Here is a 26,878-nt window from a genome sequence, read left to right on the forward strand (position 1 = left end):
GATGACCTCTAAATTCCAATTTTTTTTCTTTTCCTTTTTTTTTTTTTTTTTTTTTAGTTAATGGTATTTGAACTGAAATAGCAATAAAAGAGAACTAAAATAATGTTTGTGCATTGGTCTCTTGGAATTTTAACATTGCCAGGGGAAAATGACAATTGTGCATAGACGAGTCTCAAAGGTGGGAATGAAAAGTTCAAGCCTCTTTGTAGGGGTAGAGTCCGTTAATATGTGATGGGTATTGATCCTCGGTTTGTCATCTTTGACCAAACCTATCTTCTATGTGATGAGTTAATTCATTCCTTTAAATCTTGAAAACAACTAAGCATAGGAGGAAATGTATCCATTACTCATCTGCCCTCTGTGAAGACGTGCAATACATCTTCAACCAGTGACAGATATACCTACTGAACTTGAAGCCACCAGCCTTGGATCAGGAATTCTGGGCATTTTCCTAAGACTTGCTCTTGTTACTCTTAACTGAATTTCTTTCTTTCTTTCTTTCTTTTATTTTTTTTTTTTTAAGATTTTATTTATTTATTTGACAGACCTATCACAAGTAGGCAGAGAGGCAGGCAGAGAGAGAAGAGGGAGGAAGCAGGCTCCCCGCTGAGCAGAGAGCCCGATGCGGGGCTCGATCCGACCACCCTGAGATCACAACCCCAGCCGAAGGCAGAAGGCTTTAACCCACTGAGCCACTCAGGCTCCCCTTAACTCAATTTCTTAACCACAAAACTGTTTTGGAAGGGAAGAGAGGCATCAAGAACACTAGGTGTTTATGAGCAAACCTACAAATGCCAACTTTATGTAACCCTGAATGCACTTTGGGGACTACACTAGTATTGCATTGCAAACTTAATTATCTGTGGATTTTTACCAATCTGCTCTTTAAATTCTGACCTGTGTTAATTCAGGAATTCTTATCTCTACAAGAATGCCGCCTTTTTCAACCACCCCCTGTGCATTCCGAATCCTAGTGTTATCTCCATCTTCCTCCTCTTCAAGTGGGCAAGCAGACATTTCCTTTCCTCAAGGGAAGCTGTGTAGGATTTTCTCAGCGCGGCGTCACAGGGAGTCGGGGCAGTCGTGAGAATTCAGTAAGCTGACGACTGCGCTGAAGGCACAAAGCCGCGTGACGTCGCTCGTCGCTCACACCTGCTTGGATGGGTATTTTACTCTCGCTGTCCGAGCAGCGAGCAGCAGCCAGTCTCTGGCTCCCGTCCCCACTGTGGGAAGATCGGGGCTCTGGAGCCAGGGTAAGAATTGGAGCAGTCTGGGAAAGGAAATGACCAGGGCCTGGGAGGTGGGGTGAAATGATAGAAAAAGATCGGTGAGCTGAGAGGTGCTGTGGTCCTCCCGGCCTTTTCTGACACTCTGGTGGACACATCTGCTGAATCAGTGCATATGGACAGCTTTAAGTTTTGTTGATTATCTCCGTTCCACCAAAGACTTTCAATGTGCCTCTCATAGATGTTTATCCTATTGAAACTCTGTCTTAAAAGATTAATCATTACATTTACATGAAATGCTCTGATTCATAGCAGAAGACAAGTCATGTAAATGAGGAGTTCATGAGGTCAAATTAAGAACTTTAATTTCTTACTTGTGTTTTGAACCCACAGTTATTAGAAACTGTGTATTGCAAATAATTAGACTTATAGATGTTGACTCTTCTGGACTGTATGTCATCTACTGGCTTCCAGGAAAAGACATGAAGACATATAGGTGTGATTCCAAATCCATGTAGTAAATGCTTACTATGTGGGTGACTACTTATAGAAATTATCTTCTAAAGAGTGTATATATGTGGGGACCACCTGAGTGGCTCAGTTCCTTAAGTGGGGATTCTTGATTTCACTCAGGTCATGATCTCAGGGTTATGGGTTGGAGCCCATGTGAGCTCCATGCTTAGTACTAGGAATCTGTCTCTTTCCCTCTGCTCTCTACCTAAGCCATGGTGCTCATTCTCTCTCTCCCCCTTTCTCCTCAAATAAATAGAAAAATAAAATATTTCTAAATTTTTTCTAAAAAAGAGTGTATAAGGATTTAGGAGTCTGGAAAATATGTTGATAATCTAAGGAAGTCAAGTGAATTTCCTTAAGAAGCTCACTTTTTGTTATTTGAAGGAAATACCGAGACATCAAAACATAATCTGATCTCAGAAGTATATTATGGTCTTAATGGGTGAGCTCAAATAAATACAGGAAAATATTGGGGTAATACTAAAAACACAGTGTTTTAAGTTTGTGACAAAGGTTATTGATACTACCTATTTATTCTTCCCATCTTTATTTTAAATATCATTTTTTCCTTGTTCTAGGATTATCAAACTGAACACCATGATCTTCCTACAGACACCTTAGATCTATGTCACCTCAGTCTTAAAACACCTGCAAAAAAGTGCACAGTACTTTTCCATTAGTAAGTAGCAAGGAAAAAAATGGCTGCAAACTTTTCAACTATGTATGAATGTGGGTTTTCTCATTGTTTTCACTGATGTAATAAAGATGATTATGAGTTGGGTAATGAGGGTGGGGGAAAGGAGAGTGGTAGGGAGGAATATGTGGGATCTTGACCTAGTGAATTATGGAATTGTGGGTCATCTAACGCAATCCCATTGAATGATTGAGCCATACAAAATTATCAGGCTAATCTATATGTCTGTAAATGAGCTGATAAGGATACAACAGCCCAAATGTTAGATCCATTTTCTTAAAGTTAGCCAGAAGACGTCCAGTAGAAGTGGGCCTTGAACATTTGAATCTCTGATTAGATTATGCTGATTTTTTCCCAATGATACCCAGAAATAAAACAAGGCTTATAAACACTTCTAAAATTAGCAACTTAAAATCATAAACGCCATGCATTCATGGAAAGATCTTATGAACATAGCAAACTACTGCACATTGTAAAGGATTATAATAAAAATATTAATAACTTACATATGTTATTATTTGTCAGGCATTGTATTAGGGGCCTTATGTATATTATCCCATTCACTTTTTCAAAGCAAGGTTCTTGATATGATAATCCACATTTTACAGAAGAGAAAATTGAAGCTCAGGATTTTCCAAAACTGATGGTTTCCAAAGACTATGCTCTTAAGCAGTAAGTCATAAAAAGTAGGTAACTGGGATGTAAAAGAAAGCTGAGCCTTCAGCTATAAGGTAGCATCCTGGTTACCTTCACAGTGATTAACCAGTCTTCAGTAGTTATTATAAAAATACTAAGCCAAAAAAGCAGAATCCAGATTTTCGTGTGCTTGGTAAAAGAAGAGGGCTGGTTAGGGAGGGCAATCATGTTGTATTAACTCATGTTAAAGAGATACCACCTCACGCAGGTCAGAATGGCTAGAACGAACAACTCAGGAAACAGCAGATACTGGTGAAGATGAGAGAAAGGGGAACACTTTCAAACTGTTGGTAGGAATGCAAACTGGTGCAGCCACTCTGGAAAACAATATGGAGGTTCCTCAAAAAGTTAAAAATAGAACTACCCTATGACCCAGCAATTGCACTACTAGGTATTTATCCAAAGGTTACACAGTGATCTGAAGGGGCATGTGTGCTTCAGTATATATACCAGCAATGTCCTCAACCTCCAAAATATGGAAAGAGCCCAGATGTCCATTGACAGATGAATGGATAAAGAAGATGTGCATATATATATGTATATATATATGCACATCTTCTTTATCCATTGTATATGTCCATATGTATATATATACATGTATGTGGACTATATATAGATATATATGTCCATATGTGTATATATATATACATATATATGGACTATTACTCCATATTATGGAAAATTACATATATATATATATAGGAGTATTACTCAGCCATCAAAAAGAATGATATTGTGCCATTTGCAATGACATGGGTGGGACTAGAGGGTATTACACTAAGCAAAATAAGCCAGTCAGAGAAAGACAAATATCATATGATTTCATTCCTACTTGGAATTTAAGAAAGAAAAAAAAAAGATGAACATAAGGGAAGGGGAGGAAAAATAAAATAAATAAAACAGAGAGGGAGACAAACTGTAAGAAACTCTTAACTCCAGGAAACAAATCGAGGGTTGCTGAAAGAGAGGTGGGTGGGGAATAGGGTGACTGGGTGATGGGCATTAAGGAGGGCACATGATGAACTGAGTGTTATATGCAACTAATGAATCACTAAATTCAACCTCTGAAACTAAATACCGTATATTTAATTAAATTGAATTTAAATAAAAAGATTTTTTTTAAAGTGGTATGTGTACCAGTCTATGGAAATGCTTTTCTAAAGGATAAAAAAGAACCTGCCAATGCTGTGAAAAGAAGTAAACAGTAGTTGAGACCAAGTTAAATGTAAAAACAAATGTGAGGAATAAAACTGAATATAATTGATGAAATCTGTTGCCACTTTGACATCACAATTTCAAATTCTTTTCATAGTATGTTCTAAAATTATTGCTTGTTCTTTTGCTTGTATTTTAATACAGTGATTGAATAAACAGATAATCTAGTTTCATTAAAAAGGCAGTTTATAACAATGTAATATGCAAAAACTATTGAATCATGCACTTTATTTATTTATTTTTTTAAAGATTTTATTTATTTGACAGACAGAGATCACAAGGAGGCAGAGAGGCAGGCAAAGAGAGAGGGAGAAGCAGGCTCCCTGCTGAGCAGAGAGCCCGATGCGGGGCTCGATCCCAGGACCCTGGGATCATGACCTGAGCCGAAGGCAGAGGCTTAACCCACTGAGCCACCCAGGTGCCCCTGAATCATGCACTTTAAATGACTGAATTGTATGGTATGTAAATTAGATCTCAATAAAGTTTGTCTTGTTAAAAACTTTTAAAAAATGCTGTATGGAAGCCAGGTAATGTCAAAAGCCGTGTCAGACAACTAGCAATGAAATTTGAATATACTGGTGTGAAAAATTCTGTTTCAGAAATTTACTGACTTAGATTTACTTGCACAAACAGAAATTGCTAAAACAGAATAGATGTAACATATATTGTGCTCTAACCTCTTCTCCACTTTCCTTCTTTCTACAGATAAAGCAAATTCCTACTTTGAGAACCAACAGTAAGTGATAACTCATTTATTTTAATGTGAACAATTTGTGTCAGTCATTTTTGTTTTGCCAATGGCAAAATTATATACTTAATACATTTATCCATAATTTCCAAAATTTATGGATAATTTTTTATTAAAAGAATCAAGCTAATTTTACTCTTTTCTCACTTTATCAATTTGAAACTTCTTTACATTTAATCTTGAGAGATAATAAAAATAATTTTCAGGTTTATGACTTTAAAACAATTATTCTAGAACTATCTTTACTAGAAGAAATGTAAAAGTATGACAAATTGTGTATGTTATTGATGATTTTTACTATGAACATGTATGGTTATGTATTAATACAGGAGTTGTTAAAATAAGGATAAGAGTGCCTCCAGTGTACTACAAAATGATTTTGCTTTTCTCCGTTGAAACTATGTTTCTTTCAATGTGAATTGACTTTGACATTATGCTTGGTGGAAGGCTAATTTCTGAAGTTACTTAAGAACTTACCATTGGGATAGTTTAATTAACTATTTAACACTCAGTTTCTTCAGCTGTAAAACATAGTCATACCCACTATAGTATGATGATGACATTAGGTGCAAATTTTGCTTTGCATGGTCAATAAATGTTCAGTCTTGGGGCGCCTGGGTGGCTCAGTGGGTTGGGCCTCTGCCTTCTGCTCAGGTCATGATCTTGGGGTCCTGGGATCGAGCCCCGCATCGGGCTTTCTGTTCGGCGGGAGGCCTGCTTCCTCCTCTCTCTCTGCCTGCCTCTCTGCCTACTTGTGATCTCTCTCTGTGTTAAATAAATAAATAAAATCTTTGAAAAAAAAAATGTTCAGTCTTTTCCTTTTATGAGCACATTATTGAGGATAAAGGGAATACATGGAACAGGTATCAATTGTCTACTATTTACAAATCAATAAGGCCTAGGAAGTACCATAAATAAATTGTTTAAGATATTTTTTCTCTTCAAAAATTTGGGAGTACTAAACTCAAACAAACAAACAAAAAAAGATCAATGCATCATTCCTTTAGTTTACAAAGTGAGTAACTTAGATGACTAATGGCCAGAAGATAAGTGGTTTTAAGATAAGTGGGCTTGTTGCTTCATCTAAAGGACCAAGAATTTTTTTTGAAACATTGAGAAATGAGAACATAGACAACCTAAAACTGAGTGTCTTTTAAAAAGTTAGTGAGGATATTAAATAACTTTTGTACCAAATCATGGATTCAGCAAATTTGAACAGGCTTGATTTTCAATAAAATATTTGTGTTTTATTTTTTTATACTGGGAAATTTGAGATACAGACAAGTATAAGTAATAAAAGTCAAAATAACTTCTAATCCCTCTACCAGGGAAATAACCACTAATGAAGTGTTTGTATATTTATTTTTTTATTTTAGAGAGAGAGAGAGTGAGAATGCATGTGAACATGAACCTGTGGGGTGGAGGGGCAGAGGGGGAGGTACAGAGACAAAGAGGCTCCACGCTGAGCACAGAGCCTCACGTGGGGTTCAGTCTCATGACCCTGAGATCATGGCCCAAACTGAAATCAAGAGTTGGATCCTTAACTGACTCAGGCACCCAGGCTCCCTATATATTTATTTCTGTGTAATCGTAATTTTGGAGTCTTGATTAGAATCATGTGTAAATAAAAGAACAAACAGTTCTACTTTTTTTTTTAAGATTTTATTTATTTATTTGACAGACAGAGATCACAAGCAGGCAGAGAGGCAGGCAGAGAGAAGGAAGAAGCAGGTTCCACACCAAGCAGAGAGCTGGATGCGGGGTTCCATCTCAAGACCCTGGGATCATGACCTGAGCCGAAGGTGGAGGCTTTAACCCACTGAGCCATTCAGGCGCCCCCAAACAGTTCTACTTTTTATAGAGCAGAGCAAACCAAGAGACTGTGCATACAGAAAATAATGTTTTCCCAAAAATTGTGATGAATAATCAATGCAGTATCATAATTAACTCTGAAAAAATCTGTATTATCCACATTTTTAATGAACTTAGGAGGAATAGAGTTGGTCAGAAATATAATGACATGTCCCTAGCCTTTATATGTATACTTTAAGAGCATCAGTCAAGTGTTTCAGTTTATTTTTTATTGCCCCTATCAGTGACAAAGTTGGTTTCACTATGATTCTACTGCAACCAAATAATAATCTTCTCTTGTTACATTTTTTTGTGTGTGTGAATTTGGGAATTACAGTTCCTTTGAACTAACCAAGATCACTATATTGGCTTTTCCTCATAGTTAGAGGTCCATGTGCTACATGTTTTAATGCAGAATTTTCTTCTCTTTGACTTACTTCCCAGAAATGGCTTTATTCCCAGTAGTGTTGTTTCTGGCCATTCTGCTGCTTCCATCTGTACCCACAGAAGGAAAGGTAAATGTAAATAAGAAAATCTTTCTAAATCTATCCACACAAATTTGTGGGATGGTTGGGTCCTTTGAGAGGAGAAAGGGAAAAGTGTCTGTACATCACAAAGTACTCACTGGTGGCTCAGATCACTTAATACAATGTCTTGATGACAGTCTATGCTGAGCTCTCCAGTACCCACTGGTCACATGTGGCTATTGAACACTTACAGTGCAGCTTATCCAGAACAAAATATACTGTAAGTACACATGCTAGATTTCAAAGATTTAGTGAAGAAAAAGAAGAAGGAGGAGGAGGAGGTGGAGGAGGAGGAACAGGAAGAAGAAGGAGAAGAAGAAGAAAATATGTCATTAATAACTTAGATATTCAGTACATGATGAAATTTTATTTTGGATAAATAATTCAATAATGTATTAGGTTCTCAAGGCTGTTGTAAGAAATGAATGCAAGTTGGGTGACTTAGAACAACAGAAATTTATTTTCTCACAGTTCTGGTGGCCATAAGCCTAAAATCTATGTGTCAGCAAGGCCACACTCCCTCTGGAGGATCTAGGAAGGAATGTGTTCCATTTCTTTCTTTTAGCTTATGCTGGCTTTGACAAGTCATTGTGATAACTAGGCTTGTAGCTACATCACATATTCTCTGCTTCCCTTTTCACATCACCTTCTCCTCTCTCTGTCTTTTATATGGATACTTGTCGATGGATTTTGGTCCTACTTAGATAATCCAGGATAATTGAATCTTGAGATTCTTAACTATATACAGAGAAGGTCACATTGACAGATTCTGGGGATTAGGATGTAGACATGTTATTTTTGTAGACTATTAGTCAAGCCATTAAAAGTAAAATTTATTGCTTAAAATAATGTCAATATTTTTAAAAAATCATACATTATGATCAAGTAGGATTTACTCCCAGAATACAACAGTAGTTCAATATTTACAAAATAATCAATGCAATATGTCACATGAATAAGAGAAAGGATAAAAAACATACAATCCTGTCAATATATACAGAAAAAGCATTTGACAAAGTGCAACATCCATTCATTATAAAAAGCCTCTGCAAAGTAGGTCTAGAGAAAACATACCAAAACATAATAAGGGCCTTATGTGAAAAACTCACAACCAATATCATATTCAGTGGTGAAAAACTGAGAGCTTTCCCCCTTAGATTAGGGACAAGACAAGGATGTCCATCCTTACTACATTTACTCAACAGAGTCCTAGAAGTTCTAGCCATGGCATTTAGAAAACATAAAGAAATAAAAACCATCCAAATTGGTAAGAAAGAAGTAAAACCCTCACAATTTGCACATGACATGATTCTCTATATAGAAACCCTAAAGACTCCTCCAAGGAACTATTAGCACTGAAACATGAATTCAGTAAACTCATAGGATACAAAATCAATACACAGAAATCTGTTGCATTCCTATATGCTAATAATGAAGCAGCACAAAGTCAAAATAAGAAAATAATTCCATTTATAATTGCACCCAAAACAGGAAAATATCTAGGAATAAACTTAACCAGAGAGGTGAAAGACCAGTACTCTGAAAACCATAAAACACTGGTGAAAGAAATTTATGATGATGCCAAGAATTGGAAAGACATTCCATGCTCGTGGGTTGGAAGAACAAAGGTCTATACTACCCAAAGCAATCTACAGATTGCATGCAATCCCTATCAAAATACCGATAGCATTTTTCACAGAACTAGAGCAAAGAATCCTAAAATTTGCATGGAACCACGAAAGACCTCAAATACACAAAGCAGTCTTGAAAACAAAGGGGAAAAAAAGGCAAACCTGGAGGTATCACAATTCATTACATTACAAGTTATATTACAAAATTATAGTAATGGAAGCAGTACGGTACTGGCATATAAACAGACACACAGATCAGTAGAACTGAACAGAAAATCCAGAAATAAATCCACAATTATATGGTCAATTAATCCTCAACAAAGGAGGAATGAATATACAGTGGGAAAAAGGCAGTCTCTTCAACAAATGGTGTTAGGAAAATAATCCATTGCAGTCACATTCAAGAGAATGAAACTGGACCACTTTCTTGTACCACATGCAAAAGTAGACTCCAAAAGGGTTAAAGACCTAAATGTGAGACCTGAAACCATAAAAACCCTTAGGAGAGAGCACAGCAGGTAATGTCTCTGACATCAGCTCTAGGAACATTTTTCTAGATCTGTCTCTTGAGGCAAAGGAAACAAAAGCAAAAATAAACTATTGGGACTACAACAGAATAAAAAGTTTCTGCACAGCAAGAAAAATAAAAGAAAAAGGAAAAAAATAACCACTAAAAAACAATGTCCTGGATGGGCAAAGATATTTGCGTATGACATATTTGATACAGGGTAAATATCCAAAACATTTAAAGAACTGATTCAACTCAACACAAACACAAAAATAATTCAATTAAAAATGGATAGAAGACATGAACAGACATTTTCCAGAGAAGGCCTACGGATGGCCAACAGACCGTGAAAAGATGCTCAGCGGCACTCATCATCACGGAGATACAAATCAAAACCATGAGATGTCACCTCACACCTGTCAAAATGTCTAAAATCAATAGCACAAAAAACAACTTACTGGCAAAGATGTAGAGAAAAAGAAACCATTGTGCACCATTGTTGGTAATGCAAACTGGTGCAGCCACTGTGGAAAATTATATGGAGGTTTCCCCAAAAAATTAAAAATAGAATTTCCATACGATTCAGTAATTTCATTACTGGGTATTTACACAAAGTATATCAAAACAATAGTTAGAAAAGATATATGCTCCCCTATGTTTCTTGCAGCATTATTTACAATAGCCAAACTATGGAAGCAGCCCACGTGTCCACTGATAGATGAATGGATTAAGATGTGATATACGTGGGTGGTACATAGGTAGATAGACAGATGATAGATAGAATAATGTGTGTGTGTGTGTGTATAATGTATATATTGTGTACATCTATATAATGAAATATTATTCAGCCATAAAAAGAATGAAATCTTGCCATTTGCAACAATACGGATACAGCTAGAGTACAATGCTAAGCAAAATAAGTCAGAGAAAGACAAATAGTATATGATCTCACTTATATGTGGAATTTAAGAAGCAAAACAAATGAGAAGAGAAAAAAGAGAGAGAGAGAAAAACCAAGAAATAGACTATTAACTATACAGAACAAATAGATGGTTACCAGAGGGGATGTGGGTGAGGGGATGGGGGAAATAGGTGATGGGGATTAAGAGTGCACTTATCATGATGAAATAACATTTAAAAAATTATAAAATAAATTAATATCACTTAATTTTTTTACTTTTTTAATTTGACCACCAAAATGTTAAAATTACATGTTATGCTTGAATTATTTTTCTAATGAATGCAATGGTCTATGATTTAAGAAGCTAATGATAGTCCTCTCTCCACAAGATCGTTTCCCATTTCTTTTATTTAATGTGCTTCAGTGCGATCTTAAAGAGAACTAACAATGACATAACTTTAAATTAGCACTATTTCATATATCACATTTAATTTTCATCCTTACTGCATGATAAAGTTATACTTATTTTTACATTTAAAAAAATCTACCTCTAAAAGTCTTAGTGTTTGTTTTGCTTTCTTATTCATGCTCAAAAATGCTTGATATGTGAAGCCTACCTCTTGAATTCAAACCTTTTAATTTGAATAAACTATATTGCTTAAATAATCCCAAGACCAAGATCAGTCATCCTTTTCAATGACTGGGAGGGTAGGTGCCCATATACAATGTCTATCTCTTGATCAGAAAATCTCTTGATTGTAAGGAGCTCTGGTCATTGCTGTTTCCCTATCTTTAACTCCGGGCATATAGGAAGATATCCCAGGACCAGAGACTAGTAAGACTAGAACTCATCAGACCAGAGAATTCTGCCACTGGCTGAAAACTTATTTGGTATTCAGAAATACAGATTGTAATAAAATAGATAATAATATCTACTGTAATAGGAATAAGTTTACTAAGGTATTGAATGAAATTTGAACTCCTGAACATTCTTTCTCTAAATACATTCTGAATACATTATTTCTTTAAATACAGACCATATCAGGTCAAAGTTCCCTTAAAGTCTAGGGTGAATCTTGAGCCCCACTCTCATCCCACCTACTGCAACCTGATCAAATATGAATGAATATGTCTTAAAGTTCCTGTTGTGTGCCTTTGTGGTTATAAAATATCACTCATATGTCTAGAAGAATCACAGAGAAGATCCAGTAAACCATATAAGGTAGAAAGTAGAGAATCTGATTAACAAACACATAGCAGTGCAAAAGAGAAAATATATCTCTCTTCAAATAATTTTATAAGTGAAAACCAGGATATGGACCAGAGAGATAACATGGCCATGAAAGGAGAAAAAGTACATTAATAATTACCATGAAACTAGAAATTGGCATCTGTGGCCTCAGAGGAGATTTTAATTTGTTATGCCATGAATTTCACCCTCCTTCTCAAAGCTTCAAATGACTTCTTTTCTATTTGTCATAGCTTTGGCTCAGGTTCATTGGCAATGCTTAACAACTAATATTGACTTGAACTGAATGCTCTTAAAATGATCTTTGTTCCCTTGAATTTGCTTATTCATTCTTTAATGAAACTTTAACAAATGTTAAGAAGATAACCTTGATTTTTATTTCCTTTTAGGACCCATCCTTTACTGCTTTGCTAACCACTCAAACGCAAATCCAAAAAGATATTGTAAATAAACACAATGAACTAAGGAAATCAGTCTCTCCACCTGCCAGCAACATGCTAAAGATGGTAAGAGGCAATGATAAGGGCTAATGATGTGAGCTAGCAGTGATAAGAGCAGGGATTTCTTTTTTTTTTTTAAGATTTTTTTATTATTTATTTGACAGACAGAGATCACAAGTAGGCAGAGAGACAGGCAGAGAGAGAGGGGGAAGCAGGCTCCTCACCAAGCAGAGAGCCCGATGTGGGACTCGATCCCAGGACTCTGGGATCATGACCTGAGCCGAAGGCAGAGGCTTTAACCCACTGAGCCACTCATGCACCCCAGAGCAGGGATTTCTTAAGAACTTTGTGCTTACAAAGTTTTTCTTCTATTCTGCTATTTCATCTGAGCTGTGTTATGGGCATGGCAGAAAATTTTTCCTTTTTAATGGTTAAATAATCTGTCAAATTTATAGGGATATTCAGTCAGGAAGGCAACATTAGAGCCAGATCTTCAGACATCAAATGTGAGGCCATTGCACTTTTTTGTCACTATCTGCCCTAGTCTAAAGGAGGTCCCTTTCTTTCATGTATTTTATTCTTTTTAATTAATCTTTATGCCCAATGTGAGGCTCAGACTCAGGATCCGAAGAATCCTGTGGGTAAATAAGAGCCCACTTTCCACAGCATGGTTCATAAATGCTAGACTATCTCCCATTTGAAACCAATGGGCTACAATTAGAATTGGGAATAATCTAGGCCTGCTTATTACTAAGGAAATATAATTCAAAGACTTCACATGTTGAGTATTTAGAGTAGCCCCATTACTAAAAATCCTGCATGTGGTTCCAGTACTATCATAAATTGTCAGATATTATGTTAGATATTTCTCTATCTCTATCTAGTCATCATTTATGAACTTCTCTTCATGTGGAAATTGGCACTGGAGCAAATAAATGCACACATGCCTATATACCCCCCTACCAAAAAGGTTTTTGCATACCACTGATGATCAGATAATTATCTATAGAAGTTTAAAGTAGTGCAAATCAACCTACCAATCAGATTATAAACCATATGCTTCATAGGAGTTGAATTTTTAAGTGTATTTTTTTTTCTTGTGACATTTAGGAATGGAACAGAGAAGCAGCAGCAAATGCACAAAAGTGGGCAAACAAGTGCACTTTGGAACACAGTGTGCCAGAGGACCGAAAAACTAGTATGTAAATGAGTAAATATTTTTTGAATAGATGAACTAATAAAATGATATTGAAAAAATCAGATAGAATGGAACATTCCGGTATGTTATAAGAAGACTTAGAGAATAAACATTGCTTATACTGCTCTATTTATATATTTTTGTTTTTGTTTTTGAGAGAGAGAATATGAGTGGGGGGGGAGGGGCAGAGGAAGAGGAAGAGAGAATCCCAAGCAGGTTCCATGCCAAGTGTGGAGGCTTACACGGGGCTTGATTTCATGACCCTGAGATCATGACCTGAGTGGAAATCAAGAGTTGGATGCTTAACCACTGAGCCACCCAAGTGTCCCTATATTCTCCTTTTTTAAAATCAAAGTATCTGTAGAAGGAGAGAGAATTATAGGTACCATTTTGCACTTGTTGATTGTTTACATTATGCAAATGATACTTGAAGCAATACTCCACTTTTTTGTTTCAACCAGCTCATGAGTCAATAAGTCATGTATCATCATTTCTCCAAATTTAAAGATGAGAAGATGAGGACAGGGGAAAAATGACTTCCCCAAGTCACAATCTGAAGTGTGTCATATATTGGAAAGTTAACCAGCCTTAATTATTTCTAATCCACTGCTCTTTTTTGTGATCCTGTGTAGCTATCTGATGTTTTCATATCTCTTCTTTTGTATTCATAAAATATACTAAATTAAGGTGATTTGCTCCTGAATTTTGTGAATATTGCTCTAAAAATACTTAAATTTTAAAAATTATGATAAATATTTTGGTATGTTGATTCATTTTTAATTTTTGAATTCTTGTCAAGTATTATAAACACCATGAAAGAAAAGATGTTTTATGCATAAACCTTACAATAAAATATTTATTTATATTTTCAACCATAATATACATATAGGCAAGCTCAATTTGAAAGCAACAAATTTTTACCTGTAATTTAATCACATTATTTACTTATATGGTTGATGCTGCTCTGTTAATGAAATTATGAAAAGAATGACTGCATTCAGTAGAAGATTAAAACAAATGGTCTTAGAGATGCAAGTCTACTATTAGATTCTTAGTTTCTTTTTTCTATATTAAAAGACATAGACAAGAATATTTTATACTCTCTTTAAGCAACAAATAGACATTATATTTTAAGCTACCAAAATGTAATTCATAATTGAGAGGTTGAAAAGATCAAGAAAAGTTTCTGGGCAAGAAATTACTTTCTTTATTGTGGTAAGAACACTTCATGTGACTTACACTTTTAACAAGTAAGTGTACTGTATGATATTACTGACATTAGGTACAATGTCCTGCAGCAGAAGTTATTAATCTAGAACTTATTCATCTTTATGAATGAAACTTTATGCCCATTGATTGGTAATTTCCCATTTCTCCTTCCCCCCATCCTTATCTATTACTGTTCTACTCTTTGGTTCTATGAATTTGGTTATTTTATGTACTTCATATAAAGGGAATCATGTAATAGTTGTCTTTCTGTGACTGGATTTTTTCACTTAATATCATGTTTTCAAGATTCATCCATAGTGTCTCACCCAAGTGTTGCAGAATTTCCTTCTTTTTTAAGGATGAACGAAAGCTGTTGTGTATATATGGGTGTCATTTTGTCCATCCACTCATCTGTCCGCAGATTTTATGTTTCCATATATAGGCTATTGTGAAGAATGCTGCAATGAATATGAAGAATGCTAATATTGCTTCAAAACCCTGATTTCAATTTTTTTGGATAAATACCCAGAAGTAGTATTACTGGATCATTGGTAGTTCTAACTTTAATTTTTTGAGGAACTCTGTTTTTTTCCACAGCAGCTACCCCATTTTTTATGCCCAACAAAATTATACAGGATTCCAATTTTTCACATCTTTATCATCACTTGTTGTCAGTTTTGTTTTCCCCCAGAAGAGACTTCTTGACAGGTGTAAGGTGACATCTCATTGTGGTTTTCATTTGCATTTCCCTATGTTTAGCAACACTGAGCACCTTTTCACATACCAGTTGGCCATTTGTGCATCTTTGGAGAATGTCCAATCAAACTGTGGTCAGAAAAGATCTGTAGTCAATTTCTCAGGCAGCCTCCTAAAAGAGATGGATCTTTAGGCATTCCATCCAACTCTTTCTCTACTCATGAAGAGGCTAGAAGTTTGGATTTTTTAATCTACTTATTCTGTGCTGAACAAGGAAGGGAAGCTGGCATTTATGAACCCAAATCTCTATGCTCATCTTGGTTATGCTAGATCTGTCATTTTCAGAGAGGCAAGTCAGAAGTCAATTTTCTGGGCAACATCTGGAATATTTGTGGCACTGGATGCCCAGGCCAACTTTTTCCCACTCCAGGGAGAAACAGGTAGATATGGTACTTGCTCACTGTGTGCTATGCTGGGGAGCTGAGAAATGGCATCTACCAATCCAAACCACCATCTCTGTTCTCCCCCAGGGAGTAACACTGAAACTATGTCAAACCCCTCAGAGCTTTAAGACAAGCAAGGCTGATGTCAGTTCTTCAGGCAGCCCTAGAGAAATTGGAGCAATGGACACACCAATCAACTCTTTGCTTCCCCAGGAGGAAGCTGAGAACTAAGAACTAAGCCAAGGGGAGGAGATATGGTAACTACCAGCTAAAGCCAGCATCTCCATTCTCCTCCAGATGACTAGCCTGTGCCTGATAGTCAGAACTCCCAAGACTACCAAGAAAGAAGCCAACCATCTCTGGGGAATTTCCTTAGGGAAGGTTGGGATGCTGGACACAAAAACCAACACCTTCCTTCCCCTAGGAGAAGCTGGGAGCTAGGAGACCTCTTCCTGATCATAGGGGAAGCACTGTGCTGAGGGTAGGCATTCTAGCAAAAGGGTGTCCCAGTTTCCCTACAGACTTCAGTTCTCCCATATTCTCCCATGAGAATTCTCCCATGATATTCTCCCATGATCTAGGAGTCTTTCAGTTAGTTTTCCCACAAAGGGCAATTTGTTTGGAAATTATTGCTGAATCTGTGTATTTGTTAGGAAAAGGAGAGTCTGGGGCTCCCTACTCCCCCATCTTTCTGATGTCACCTTCTGCAAGGCTCTTCTTGGCTAATTCTCTGAGGAAGATTGGCCTTATGACATTCTGATTTAGTGATTAAGAAAGACTCCAAAAGCTTTGAAATCTGCCATTCCTCCTGATGTCAGATGCCTATAAATTGAGGCTCTTATAGACTGCCTGTAGAACTCTTTTTATCAATTTCACACAAAATCATAGTTATAAACATTGAGAACAGGGTCCAGTATGTGAAAAATCTCTGGTGAAGATGGATGAGAGGAGGAGAAAAGGAATAAAAGTTGTTCACTGCCTTTCACGAATTTATGATACAAAGCTGAGAGCATAGGAGTTAATACAATGTGAAGAATTTAGCCTGAAAAAGAATGCATTTCTGAAACTCCAGAAGATTTTTGAAGCGTAAGGTCTTCTTAACCTGTGCAAAGTTTTGCATGTTGATGCCAGCCTCAGTGTCCTAAACAGATTTTTTTAAAAGATTTATTTATTTATTTTAGATAGAATGGTGAAGGTGGAGGGAGAGAATCCTCAAGAAGACTCCCTGCTGAGTGGAGAGCCTGATGCAAGACTAGATCTCAAGACCCTGAGATCATGGTCTGAGCCCATCAAGAGTCAGCCTCTTAACCTACTAGGCTACCCAGGTGTCCCAAGATAGATCTATCTTCTGTTCAGCTTTAGAGCTGAGAAGAATGGAAGCCCTTTTATTAAGTATTATGAGTTATAAGTATAGGCACTGTGTTTGAAGGGCAACATCCTTGTGGGTTTTTTTTTTTTTAAGATTTTATTTTATTTATTTGACAGACAGAGATCACAAGTAGGCAGGCAGAGAGAGAGGAGGAAGCAGGCTCTCCACGAAGCAGAGAGCCCGATGTGGGGTTCGGTCCCAGGATGCTGGGATCATGACCTGAGCCGAAGGCAGAGGCTTTAACCCACTGAGCCACCCAGGTGCCCCCATCCTTGTGTTTATATAGTTGATTTCTTTTGCCATTGAATACTCTATTGCTTCCTCAAGAATGATCCATTTATCTTTAGGTACAAAATGTGGTGAGAATCTCTATATGTCAAGTAACCCTGCTCCATGGTCAGATGCAATCCAAAGCTGGTATGATGAGCGCCATAATTTTGTCTATGGTGTAGGACCTAAGAGTTCCAATGCAGTTGTTGGACATTACACCCAGGTAAGACAAACAAATAAAAATACTTTGACCACAAATGCTCTAATATGAAAGCATCTCTAAATTATGACCAAGTCCAATGTTCAATTTGGGTAAGAGCATGAATAGATATGATAGTCCTGACGTTGGCTGGTACTTCATCGAGAGTTGTCTTTTTTTTCCATCACTTGCAAAACTCTTGGTAAGGAAGCATACTCCATATTTTCTCAAAATTAGAAATGGATAAAATAGTGAAGGCATGTTAAGATTTAATATTTTAAAATTTGTGATTTTCTTCAATTGTAAATATTTTCAAAAGGTACTTGGCTACAAGCTATAATAGTACCATTTTTTCAGTTTTATAGTTGCTACTATTTTTTAAATATTTTCCCTCATCTTGAATGTGATCTCATATATTCCCTTTTGGAATTGTAGCTCGTTTGGTACTCTACTTACCATGTTGGATGTGGAATTGCCTATTGTCCCAATCAAGAGAATCTAAAATACTACTATGTTTGCCAATATTGTCCTGCGTAAGTATACACTTTAGAGTTTCATGCAATAATCCTATGTGCAATTTAGTATTTTAAAATTCTTTTATAGTAAACAAATTAGAACATAAAACATATTTCAGTAAAGGGAAAGAATAATTCCTTTTTTCATTTTTTAAAATTGATGCATAGTTCATATACAATGTCACAATGTATAACATAGTGACAGGTCTACACTTTATACTATGCTCACTGCAAGAGTAGCTAACAGCAGTCACCATATGATGCTATTATAGCTATTTTTTAATTTTTTTAAATATTTTTATTTATTTGTCAGAGAGAGAGCACAGGCAGGGGGAGCGGCAGGCAGAGGGAGAAGCAGTCTCCCCACTGACCCTGGGATAATGACCTAAGCCAAACGCAGATGCTTAACCAACTGAGCCACCCAGGTGTCCCATGTTATTATAACTATTTCAGTACTATTGACTATTATCCCTATGCTGTACTTTTTATCCCCATGACTTACTTTTTCCATAACTGGAAGCCCGTATCACCCACTCCCTTTCAACTATTTTGTCCATCCCCTCATTGCTGCCAATCTCTGCCCCTCTGTCAAACATCAGTTTGTTCTTGTACTTATGGTCTGTTTCTGCTTTTGTTTGTTTGTGTTTTTAGCATCCCCATATAAGTGAAATAGTATGGTGTCTGTGTTTCTCTAACTTGCTTCACTTAACAAATACCCTTTTAGGTCCATCCAGAAGGAATACATCTTTGGAAATGCCTTTTTTTTAAAAGATTTTATTTATTTATTTGATAGACAGAGATCACAAGTAGGCAGAGAGGCAGGCAGAGAGAGGGGAAGGGAAGCAGGCTTCCTGTCGAGCAGAGAGCCCGATAAGGGGCCCAATCCCAGGACTCTGGGATCATGGGAATGCCTTTTAAGTTGAGATACATTCAAGTTCTCAGGGAAGAGACCAGGTTCTCAACTCCCAAGTATAAAATCTGAAACTCTCTTTCTTTAGTTACAAAGTAGCATCTTTTTTCTCAGTCACCTTTCCCTTGGGCTCACTACTCTAGACTTGATATCATCAGTTCTCACTAACTTCACACTTTAGGAGGTTGCAGCTTGATGGTTAAGCAAGGGATGGTTGTGGAGTGGCAAGTAGGGGATGGAAGATTGTGATTTCCATTTCTCCTGCTAAAATATCCCTTATCCCGTTAATCTAAAAAATCACCCACATTATTTCCTCGCAGATTATTCATTCTTTTGCATCTCAAAGGTTTTTCAAGAGATCGTTAATATACTTCAGTGTCCAGAAAAAAAAAAAATCTTCAGTCTTTGTTTTTCAGAAGTTTTCACAAAATCTCCACAATGAATCATTTTTTAAGGTCTTGACCTATAGCAGGAAATATGTTCTTTCCATCAAGGATTATGTCTGAATTTACCCATAATAAATTCTGTGGATATACTGAAGATCTAATCTCAATTTACCTGTTAATCTTAAATTCTTTTAATGCTTGAACTTTCATGCCACTGGAGACAGGGAGATCCCTAGAAGCAAGGCTCCTATAGGATTTGTTTTGAGACTGTAGATAATCCAAGCATGTGATCCTCCAGAGTGAGAGGTATGACCTCCAACATCATTTTCCTGCAAGCACTTACTAAGGTTTAGTAGAAAGAATTGAGAGGTCCTAGGAGAATGCACCCAAACTCACCGGCTGGCTCTGAGAGAGAGGGTCTGGAGCCAGTCATCTGAAGTGAGAGTTGGAGTGAATAATGAGGAAAAGCAGGGGTGAGAGAACTTCCAGAACATGTTTGTGTCTTATTTCACATTTTTCCAGGGGCTCACACATGGTCGTTATGTTCTGTGCAGGGAGAGATTCAGATGCTTGACCTTGTATTCTTGGCCCACTTGACACTATTGAGATTTGGACTCACTTGTAATTCAAATAAATTAAATGGCTAATAGGTAATGATCATGAGCAAGTTGTAAGTTAGTCACTGTAATGTGTTACACTCTGGATATCCATGCTTGTCAAAATTTTTGAGTGAACATTCCCTGTGTTTGGTAAGATTAAAAATGTCTCACATACCTCTAGAAACTCACAAATTTCCTTCTCTCTGCCTGTTCCAGAAACACACACCACTAACTTAACTTAAATATCCCTGCCCTCATCTAAAAGTTGAAGTACATATATATGTGTATATATATACTGGAGTTTACTGTTTCTAGATTATATCTAAGAAATTTGGTATTTTATTATCTTTCAACTATAAAATGATATTGTAACATTAAATATTCTTTTCCAACTGCAACTACTTGCCTCCCAGGAGCTCTTTTGTCTCCCTAGGGGATATATTCTACCTCTAGCTAACACATTGGGCTATACTGCCTTGCCAGTTTGACCAAGTCTGCTGGGACATGAAGAAAGTGTGACCACATTGAAATATACTTTGAAAACTTTAGACTCTAATTACTCTAATTTAGTTGCGCAATCGGAATAATTATAGTCAAGGAAATTGGTCAATATGTGAAGCATTTTCTTAATTTGAATGTTACCTGAATTACTCACTGGGCATTATAATTTTTAACTTTTTTAACATAACTGAAAACATTTGTAGTCATGTATGTTTGGTAATTTATACTGCCCTTGGGGAGTATAAACTAAATTATAAAGTGAAAAGTATTTGACATTAGGTATTTTAAATTTCAGTGGCAATAACGTGAGTAAAAAGAATACCCCTTACCAACAAGGGACACCTTGTGCCAGTTGCCCTGGTAACTGTGACAATGGACTATGCAGTAAGTTTGAAGTGATCACCTTGCTATTATAATAAAAAGTTGATATTTTATTTTCTTTCTGTGGGTTGAGAAATCTCCTAAAGTAATCAGTTTAAATAATATCGTTATGCAGAAGACAAATATGTTACTCAACACAGCATGTGTTTATGTAAACATTTTACACACTTTAGTAACCTACATATTACTTGTAATGAAAAGAGTATTGCCATATGTAAGATAATGAAAGATCTGCCATTCACATATTTTTGTTACTAAGCATAGCTATTAATATTAATTATACATATTTCTGGCAAATAGTTCAGATAAAGTTAGTATGATTGTGTCAAAAGTCCTATTCTGAAATGCAAAACTATGCATATAAGATCACATTATATCTGAATCTAGACAGGCAAATCAAATATTATACTATTTTTGTGCTAATGAGTTCATTATGCTAACTACCTCTTTTTTTCTATAGTAAAATTGGAATCATAGTGTTTAAATTAATAATCACTTTCTCTATAATTTGATAGTAGTCTACTGCATTTTTTTCTTTTCCTCAGTCAACAACATTGTCATTACTGTACATTTTTAATGACAAAATCAAATCTGTATATAGTGTTACATATATACAGAGCCCACAAAAATACTGTTGCAAAAAGGGAGAAAATAAATTTCACATACATAATTTCTAAAGTTGTAATGAGTAGAAGTAAAAATAGCTCTTAGCTCTTTATAGTTAGGATACTTGTATTAAAATTATTGTGAATAATAGAATTGAATGAAACTCATTCACTGAGATTTTTAACTTTCAAATGCATTCATCTTTAGTTAGCATTCTTACTGACTGAATTATATAGCTATTATTCAGAATATTATTTAGAATATCAATCAGCTAAAGAAGGAAAAAAAGTTACATATTAATAGCTCTGCTGAACGTTATTTGGGAAGAAGCTTATAATTTATCCTATTATCAATAAGCACTCAGTTGAAATATTTTAAACAAGGGTGACAGGGTTGTAACCATGTTTTATAAAGAGCTTTCTAGCAATAGTATGGAAAGACAATTGGATGTAAGTCAGCTAGAAAACTGACTATGGGTTTAAAAAAAAAAATCTCTCTACCACATTACTGACAAAATAATGAAGAGAATTGGATGGGGTTGGAATATAAGGAATAGAATAGCCAATGTTTGTTACCTGTGCTGATTGAGTGATGATCAGAAGTAGGGAAGAAGGACGTCAAACTGATCCAGTTTTTGGTCTAAATTACTGAGTAGTTAGAGAGCCATTTCTCTGACATTGTTAGTGGGGATGTAGGGAGACGAGGGTGAAGGGGTTTACAGGAAGAACATACCCAAGAATTGTCAGCCATACAGGTAGTATGATGAGTTTAGTTTGAGATTTGTTGAGTTCGTGGCCTCTGGGGAGGATCCAGAAAGAAATACCAGAAGGAAAGGGGACATGTTATCATTGTTTTGCATCTTTATCTTCCCATAGAAATTCCTTTCTCAAGGAAGCAAACACTGGAGTCTAAACCAGTGCTGTTCAATAGTATGAAATAAAGAAAAAGTCCTGTATCAGCATGTGTCTTACAAGTAAACTAGTCACATGTGGCCTTTGAATATTGAAATGTGGCTAGTAAGATTAAGGAACTAAATTTTTTACTTTATCTAATATAGAGTAATTTAAATGTAAATATCTATATGGGACTAGTGGTTCCCATATTAGACACTGAAGGTGTAGAGAGATTTATTTATATTTATTTAACTTTATTGGCTAAAGAAGAAAAATAGGTCAATTTATTTTGGAAACATATCACCAAGTTCAAAATAAAAAGTGATACTTTAATCAGTGAGCTCAACTCAGGCTCACAAGATATTTCTCACAAGAAACGGAAAGCCCATCATTGTGTAAGTGACATTGACTTGATTTGTCCAATCTTTATGGCCTCATGCACTTTTGAATGTACAGCATTATTTTGCTGCTATTGAAGAAAATGATAATGAACTCATTTATTTTTGTCACAGCCAACAGTTGCGAGTTTGAAGATCTCCTTAGTAACTGTGATTCCTTGAAGAAAACAGCTGGTTGTGGACACGAATTGCTTAAGGAAAAGTGCAAGGCAACTTGCCTATGTGAAAACAAAATTTACTGAGATGCCCATTGTGCATTGCACAGGACTAAGTGAAGAGAGCTGCAACATTTTATTGAAACATACCACAGGGGAAATTGTAGGCATGTTAGTTACAAATATGGTTCCACTCAGTAATTCATCTTTTTTCCTCTCTATAGAAATCTCTTTTCATGCAGATATTTACACAAGCAGCATAGTCTATGAGGACAACTTTGGACTTTGATCGAAATTTGGTACTTTAAACTTAACGAATTAAGTTGACAATTTTGTAAATTGTATAACCATAGACCTTAGGTCACTAGAACACTGGATTGAAATGGAGAAGTACATGATTCCTGAAACAACATGCCAAAAAAAAAAAAAAAAAAGAAAAGAAAAGAAAGAAAGAAAAGAAAAGAGAGAGAGACTGAAACATCATTGTTATTCCTGTGAAATGACTTTTTACTTGAATAAAGAATAAATTCAAAGATTGACACTTACCTTTGTCTCATGGCCTCTTCTTTAAGCAAAAGTAATCATCTTTTAGAATAAAAAAATTATGTAAGAAACCACATGAGTGATTCTTGTGTAATATTTTCTAGTATTTATAATTCACCCCAGCTAGATTCAGCCCAGATAAATAATTTAGTGCAAAATTTCCAAAATATTTTCCTATAAAATTAAATTTTAACAAAAATAAGAATCAACTCTGTTCTTATTTTTTGATATTTTAATCTCCTCCTTATAGATGTGGTTGATATATTAAAAGAGTGTATATATATCCAACAGCATATATAAATATAGCCTTCTAAGAAAAAAAACAAAAATGATATTTCAGAGAGATTTATCATTTATAAATTTTTGCATTCATTCTCATTTAAGACTGATTTCAACAGGGCCCATTTTATAGGTGAGAACACACACACACACACACACACACACACACACAAATATAAAAAAGATGAAGGAGGTATTGAAAGTAGTTAAGAAATATGTCTGGCCAGACAGATGGAGAGCAAGTATTAACTACTGATGCCTCCAAGATGAGAGTATATGTATCATTCTACACTCATTAAAGAGACTGAATTCATAATTTTAAATCTTCCCAAAGGGAAATTTCCAGATCCAGATGATTTCAGTGAAGCATTACACCAAACATTTAAAGAACTAATACTAAGTTTACACAATCTCATCTAGAAAATTATATAGGAGGGAATGCTCGTCAATTTATTCTTTGACACCAGTATTATCCTACTCTTAAAACCAAAGACAGTGCAAGAGGAAAAAAAAAGTACAAATCTATAGCTGTCTTGAGCATGAATGAAAATATTCCAAATAAAAATTTAACAAATTAACCCAGCAATATAGTAAAAGGATAATATACCCTAACCAACTGGGATTTTCCCTATGGATGCAGGTTTGAGCTTACACTTAAAATCAAACTCTGTTCTGCTATATTAGCAAACTAAAGAAAACCATGTGTTTACTTCAGTAGATAAAAAGAACAAGCATTTGACAAAATCTAATATCCAATCCTCATAAAACTCTCATCAAATCAAAAAGAGAAGGGAGTTTCTCACCTTGATAAACAGAAGCTAAAAAAAAAAAAACAAAATGTACAGCTAACACTGTAATGGTGAAAGACTTGATTTTTTCCCTCTCTAAGATCAGAGAAAAAAAAAAGGGGGGGCTGAGATGTCCACTCTCATCACCAAGCATTGTACTAGATCTGGTCAGTCAATCAGATAAGACAAAAGGCATCTAATTAGAAAAGGAGGAGTAAAACTATCCTTATGCACAGAAGAAATGACACACAAAATCACCAGTCTGGAAATGTACAGATACAGTTGACCCTTGAACAACACGAAGGGTTTAGGGGGACTGACACCTGCATAATTGAAAATCAGTGTATAACTTTTGGCACCCCCAAAGCTTAACTATCAATAGTCTACTATTGATCAGAAGCCTTACTGATAACATTAGTGGATTAACACATATTTTGCATATATATATATATATATATATATACTGTGTTCTTACAATAGAGCAATCTAGAGAAAAACCTTTGTTAAGAAAATCATTTTTGTATAGTACTGTGCTGTGCAACCCTGCAAATGTATTTATCAAAAAAAATCTGGGGGGGGGGGAGGAGCAAGGTGGTGGTGGAGTAGGAGACCTAAATATCATTATGTCCTAGGAGTTCAGTTAAATAGTTATCAAACCATTTCAAACAACTACAAACTCAACAGGAGATCAAAGAGAAGAAGAGCAGCAATTCTAGGAAAAGAAAAGCAACCACTTTCTGGAAGGTATGTACAGAGACATGAATCCAAGGCAATATAGTGGAAGATAGACCATGGGAAGAGGGGTCAGCTCCTGGTAGTGGTAGAGCAGCAGAGCACAAAATTGGAAATTTAGAATTCTGCTCCACTGAGGGATGTCACTCCAGAGGCTAAGCAGGGGCTGGAGACCTCAAGGGGACAGTGTAGTCTCAAGACCCGCACAGTCATAAAAAGACCAGGGGTGCCTGAGTGCAGCAGAGCTCTCAGGTATCAAAGCAGGGAAGCCAGCTGCAGAGATGGAGCTGAGGATTGGGCTCTCAGCTTGGGGTTACCTTAAACTGTGATCCAAGACAAAGTCGGGCCACTTCTCTTTGAGCAGAAACCCCACAAGTGGCAGACTGAAGAGACCGCCCCACCTTTCTTCCTCTGGAAAGAATGGCGTGGGAGTGCGTTACAGGAATCTGCTGGGTTTGGAGACCAAACGGGGCCATGTGCCAGAGACAGAAATGCTTGATCACAGGCTGGGTGAGCAGGGAGCTCGCCAGAGACCAGGGATATGGGAGTGATTGACAGCTTTTCTCTGAGGACACACTGGAGAGTGGGGCCCTGAGCTATAGGCTCCTCTGGGCTGGAGTTTGGGAGGCCACCACTTTCATACTCCTCCTCCAAAGATGTATGGAAAATGTTCAGGGAACAAAATCTCCCAAGAGTGAACCCAAGCAGATTACTGAGCCTGGCCCCTGGCAAAGGTGGTGCAATTCTGCCTCAGGCAAAGACATTTGAGAATCACGGCAACAGTTCCCTCAGCCAGAAAATCAGCAAGAACATCCAGCCAAGAACAAGTTCACCGATCAATGAGAACTGCAAAACTTCAGAGCTATGGGAATACACCACATAGAATTCATGGCTTCTTTCCCATGATTCTTTAATCTTTCAAAGTTAAATTTTTTTAAATTTTACTTTTTTCTTACTCTATTTTTTATTTTCCCCTCTATCCTATTTTAACTGTTTTTAACTATTTTATCAATACCTTTTTAAAAACCTTTTAACATTTTCATTGTTATAGTCATATTTTATCCCTTCATTATATTTAAACTTACCTTTTGTTTACATATAGATTTTTCTTTCTTTAAAATTTAGGATACAATTTCTTCTAACAGATCAAAGTATATCCTAAATCTAGCATGGATTTGGTCTAGTCTCCAGTCTGATCACATTCTTTCCACTTTTTTTTTTCTTTTTCAACAAACTACTTAGCAATTCCTTTTTTAGAATCTTTTTTAATTTTCATCTTTAAAGTCATATTCCATCCCTTCATCATGTTTACCCTTATTTTTGTATATTTTATTTGTATATATATGTACATATATATATTTGTGCAAATATATATGTGTGTGTATACACACACACACACACACACACACATATATATATATATATATATATATATATATATATATGGTTTTCTTTCTTTAAATTTTTGGGAGATTTGGGAGATCTAACAAATCAAAATACACCCAAAATCAAGTGTGTGGCCCTGTTTGATTCATCAGTCTAAAATATATATATAATTTTTTCTATTATTTTTTTCTTTCTTCTTCCCCTAGTTTTGGGTATCTTCTGA

At 36.0% G+C, this 26,878-nt stretch overlaps 1 protein-coding gene across 1 annotated transcript; it reads left to right on the top strand.

Moving 5' to 3' along the window:
- Nucleotides 1-1,125: 1,125 nt before the first annotated feature.
- LOC116871748 (cysteine-rich secretory protein 2-like) lies at nucleotides 1,126-23,241 on the top strand. Its single transcript, XM_032864571.1, has 10 exons — nucleotides 1,126-1,253; nucleotides 2,318-2,418; nucleotides 5,050-5,080; nucleotides 7,388-7,458; nucleotides 12,149-12,265; nucleotides 13,310-13,397; nucleotides 17,462-17,607; nucleotides 18,019-18,116; nucleotides 20,790-20,878; nucleotides 22,887-23,241. The coding sequence occupies exons 4-10, from the start codon at nucleotides 7,390-7,392 to the stop codon at nucleotides 23,012-23,014; spliced, it is 735 nt and encodes a 244-aa protein (XP_032720462.1). The 5' UTR covers nucleotides 1,126-1,253; nucleotides 2,318-2,418; nucleotides 5,050-5,080; nucleotides 7,388-7,389; the 3' UTR covers nucleotides 23,015-23,241.
- The last annotated feature ends 3,637 nt before the right edge of the window (nucleotides 23,242-26,878 follow it).

Source organism: Lontra canadensis, unplaced genomic scaffold (genome assembly GCF_010015895.1).
Source record: "Lontra canadensis isolate GAN:19392208 unplaced genomic scaffold, GSC_riverotter_1.0 scaffold27, whole genome shotgun sequence".
NCBI classification, from domain to species: Eukaryota; Metazoa; Chordata; class Mammalia; order Carnivora; family Mustelidae; genus Lontra; species Lontra canadensis.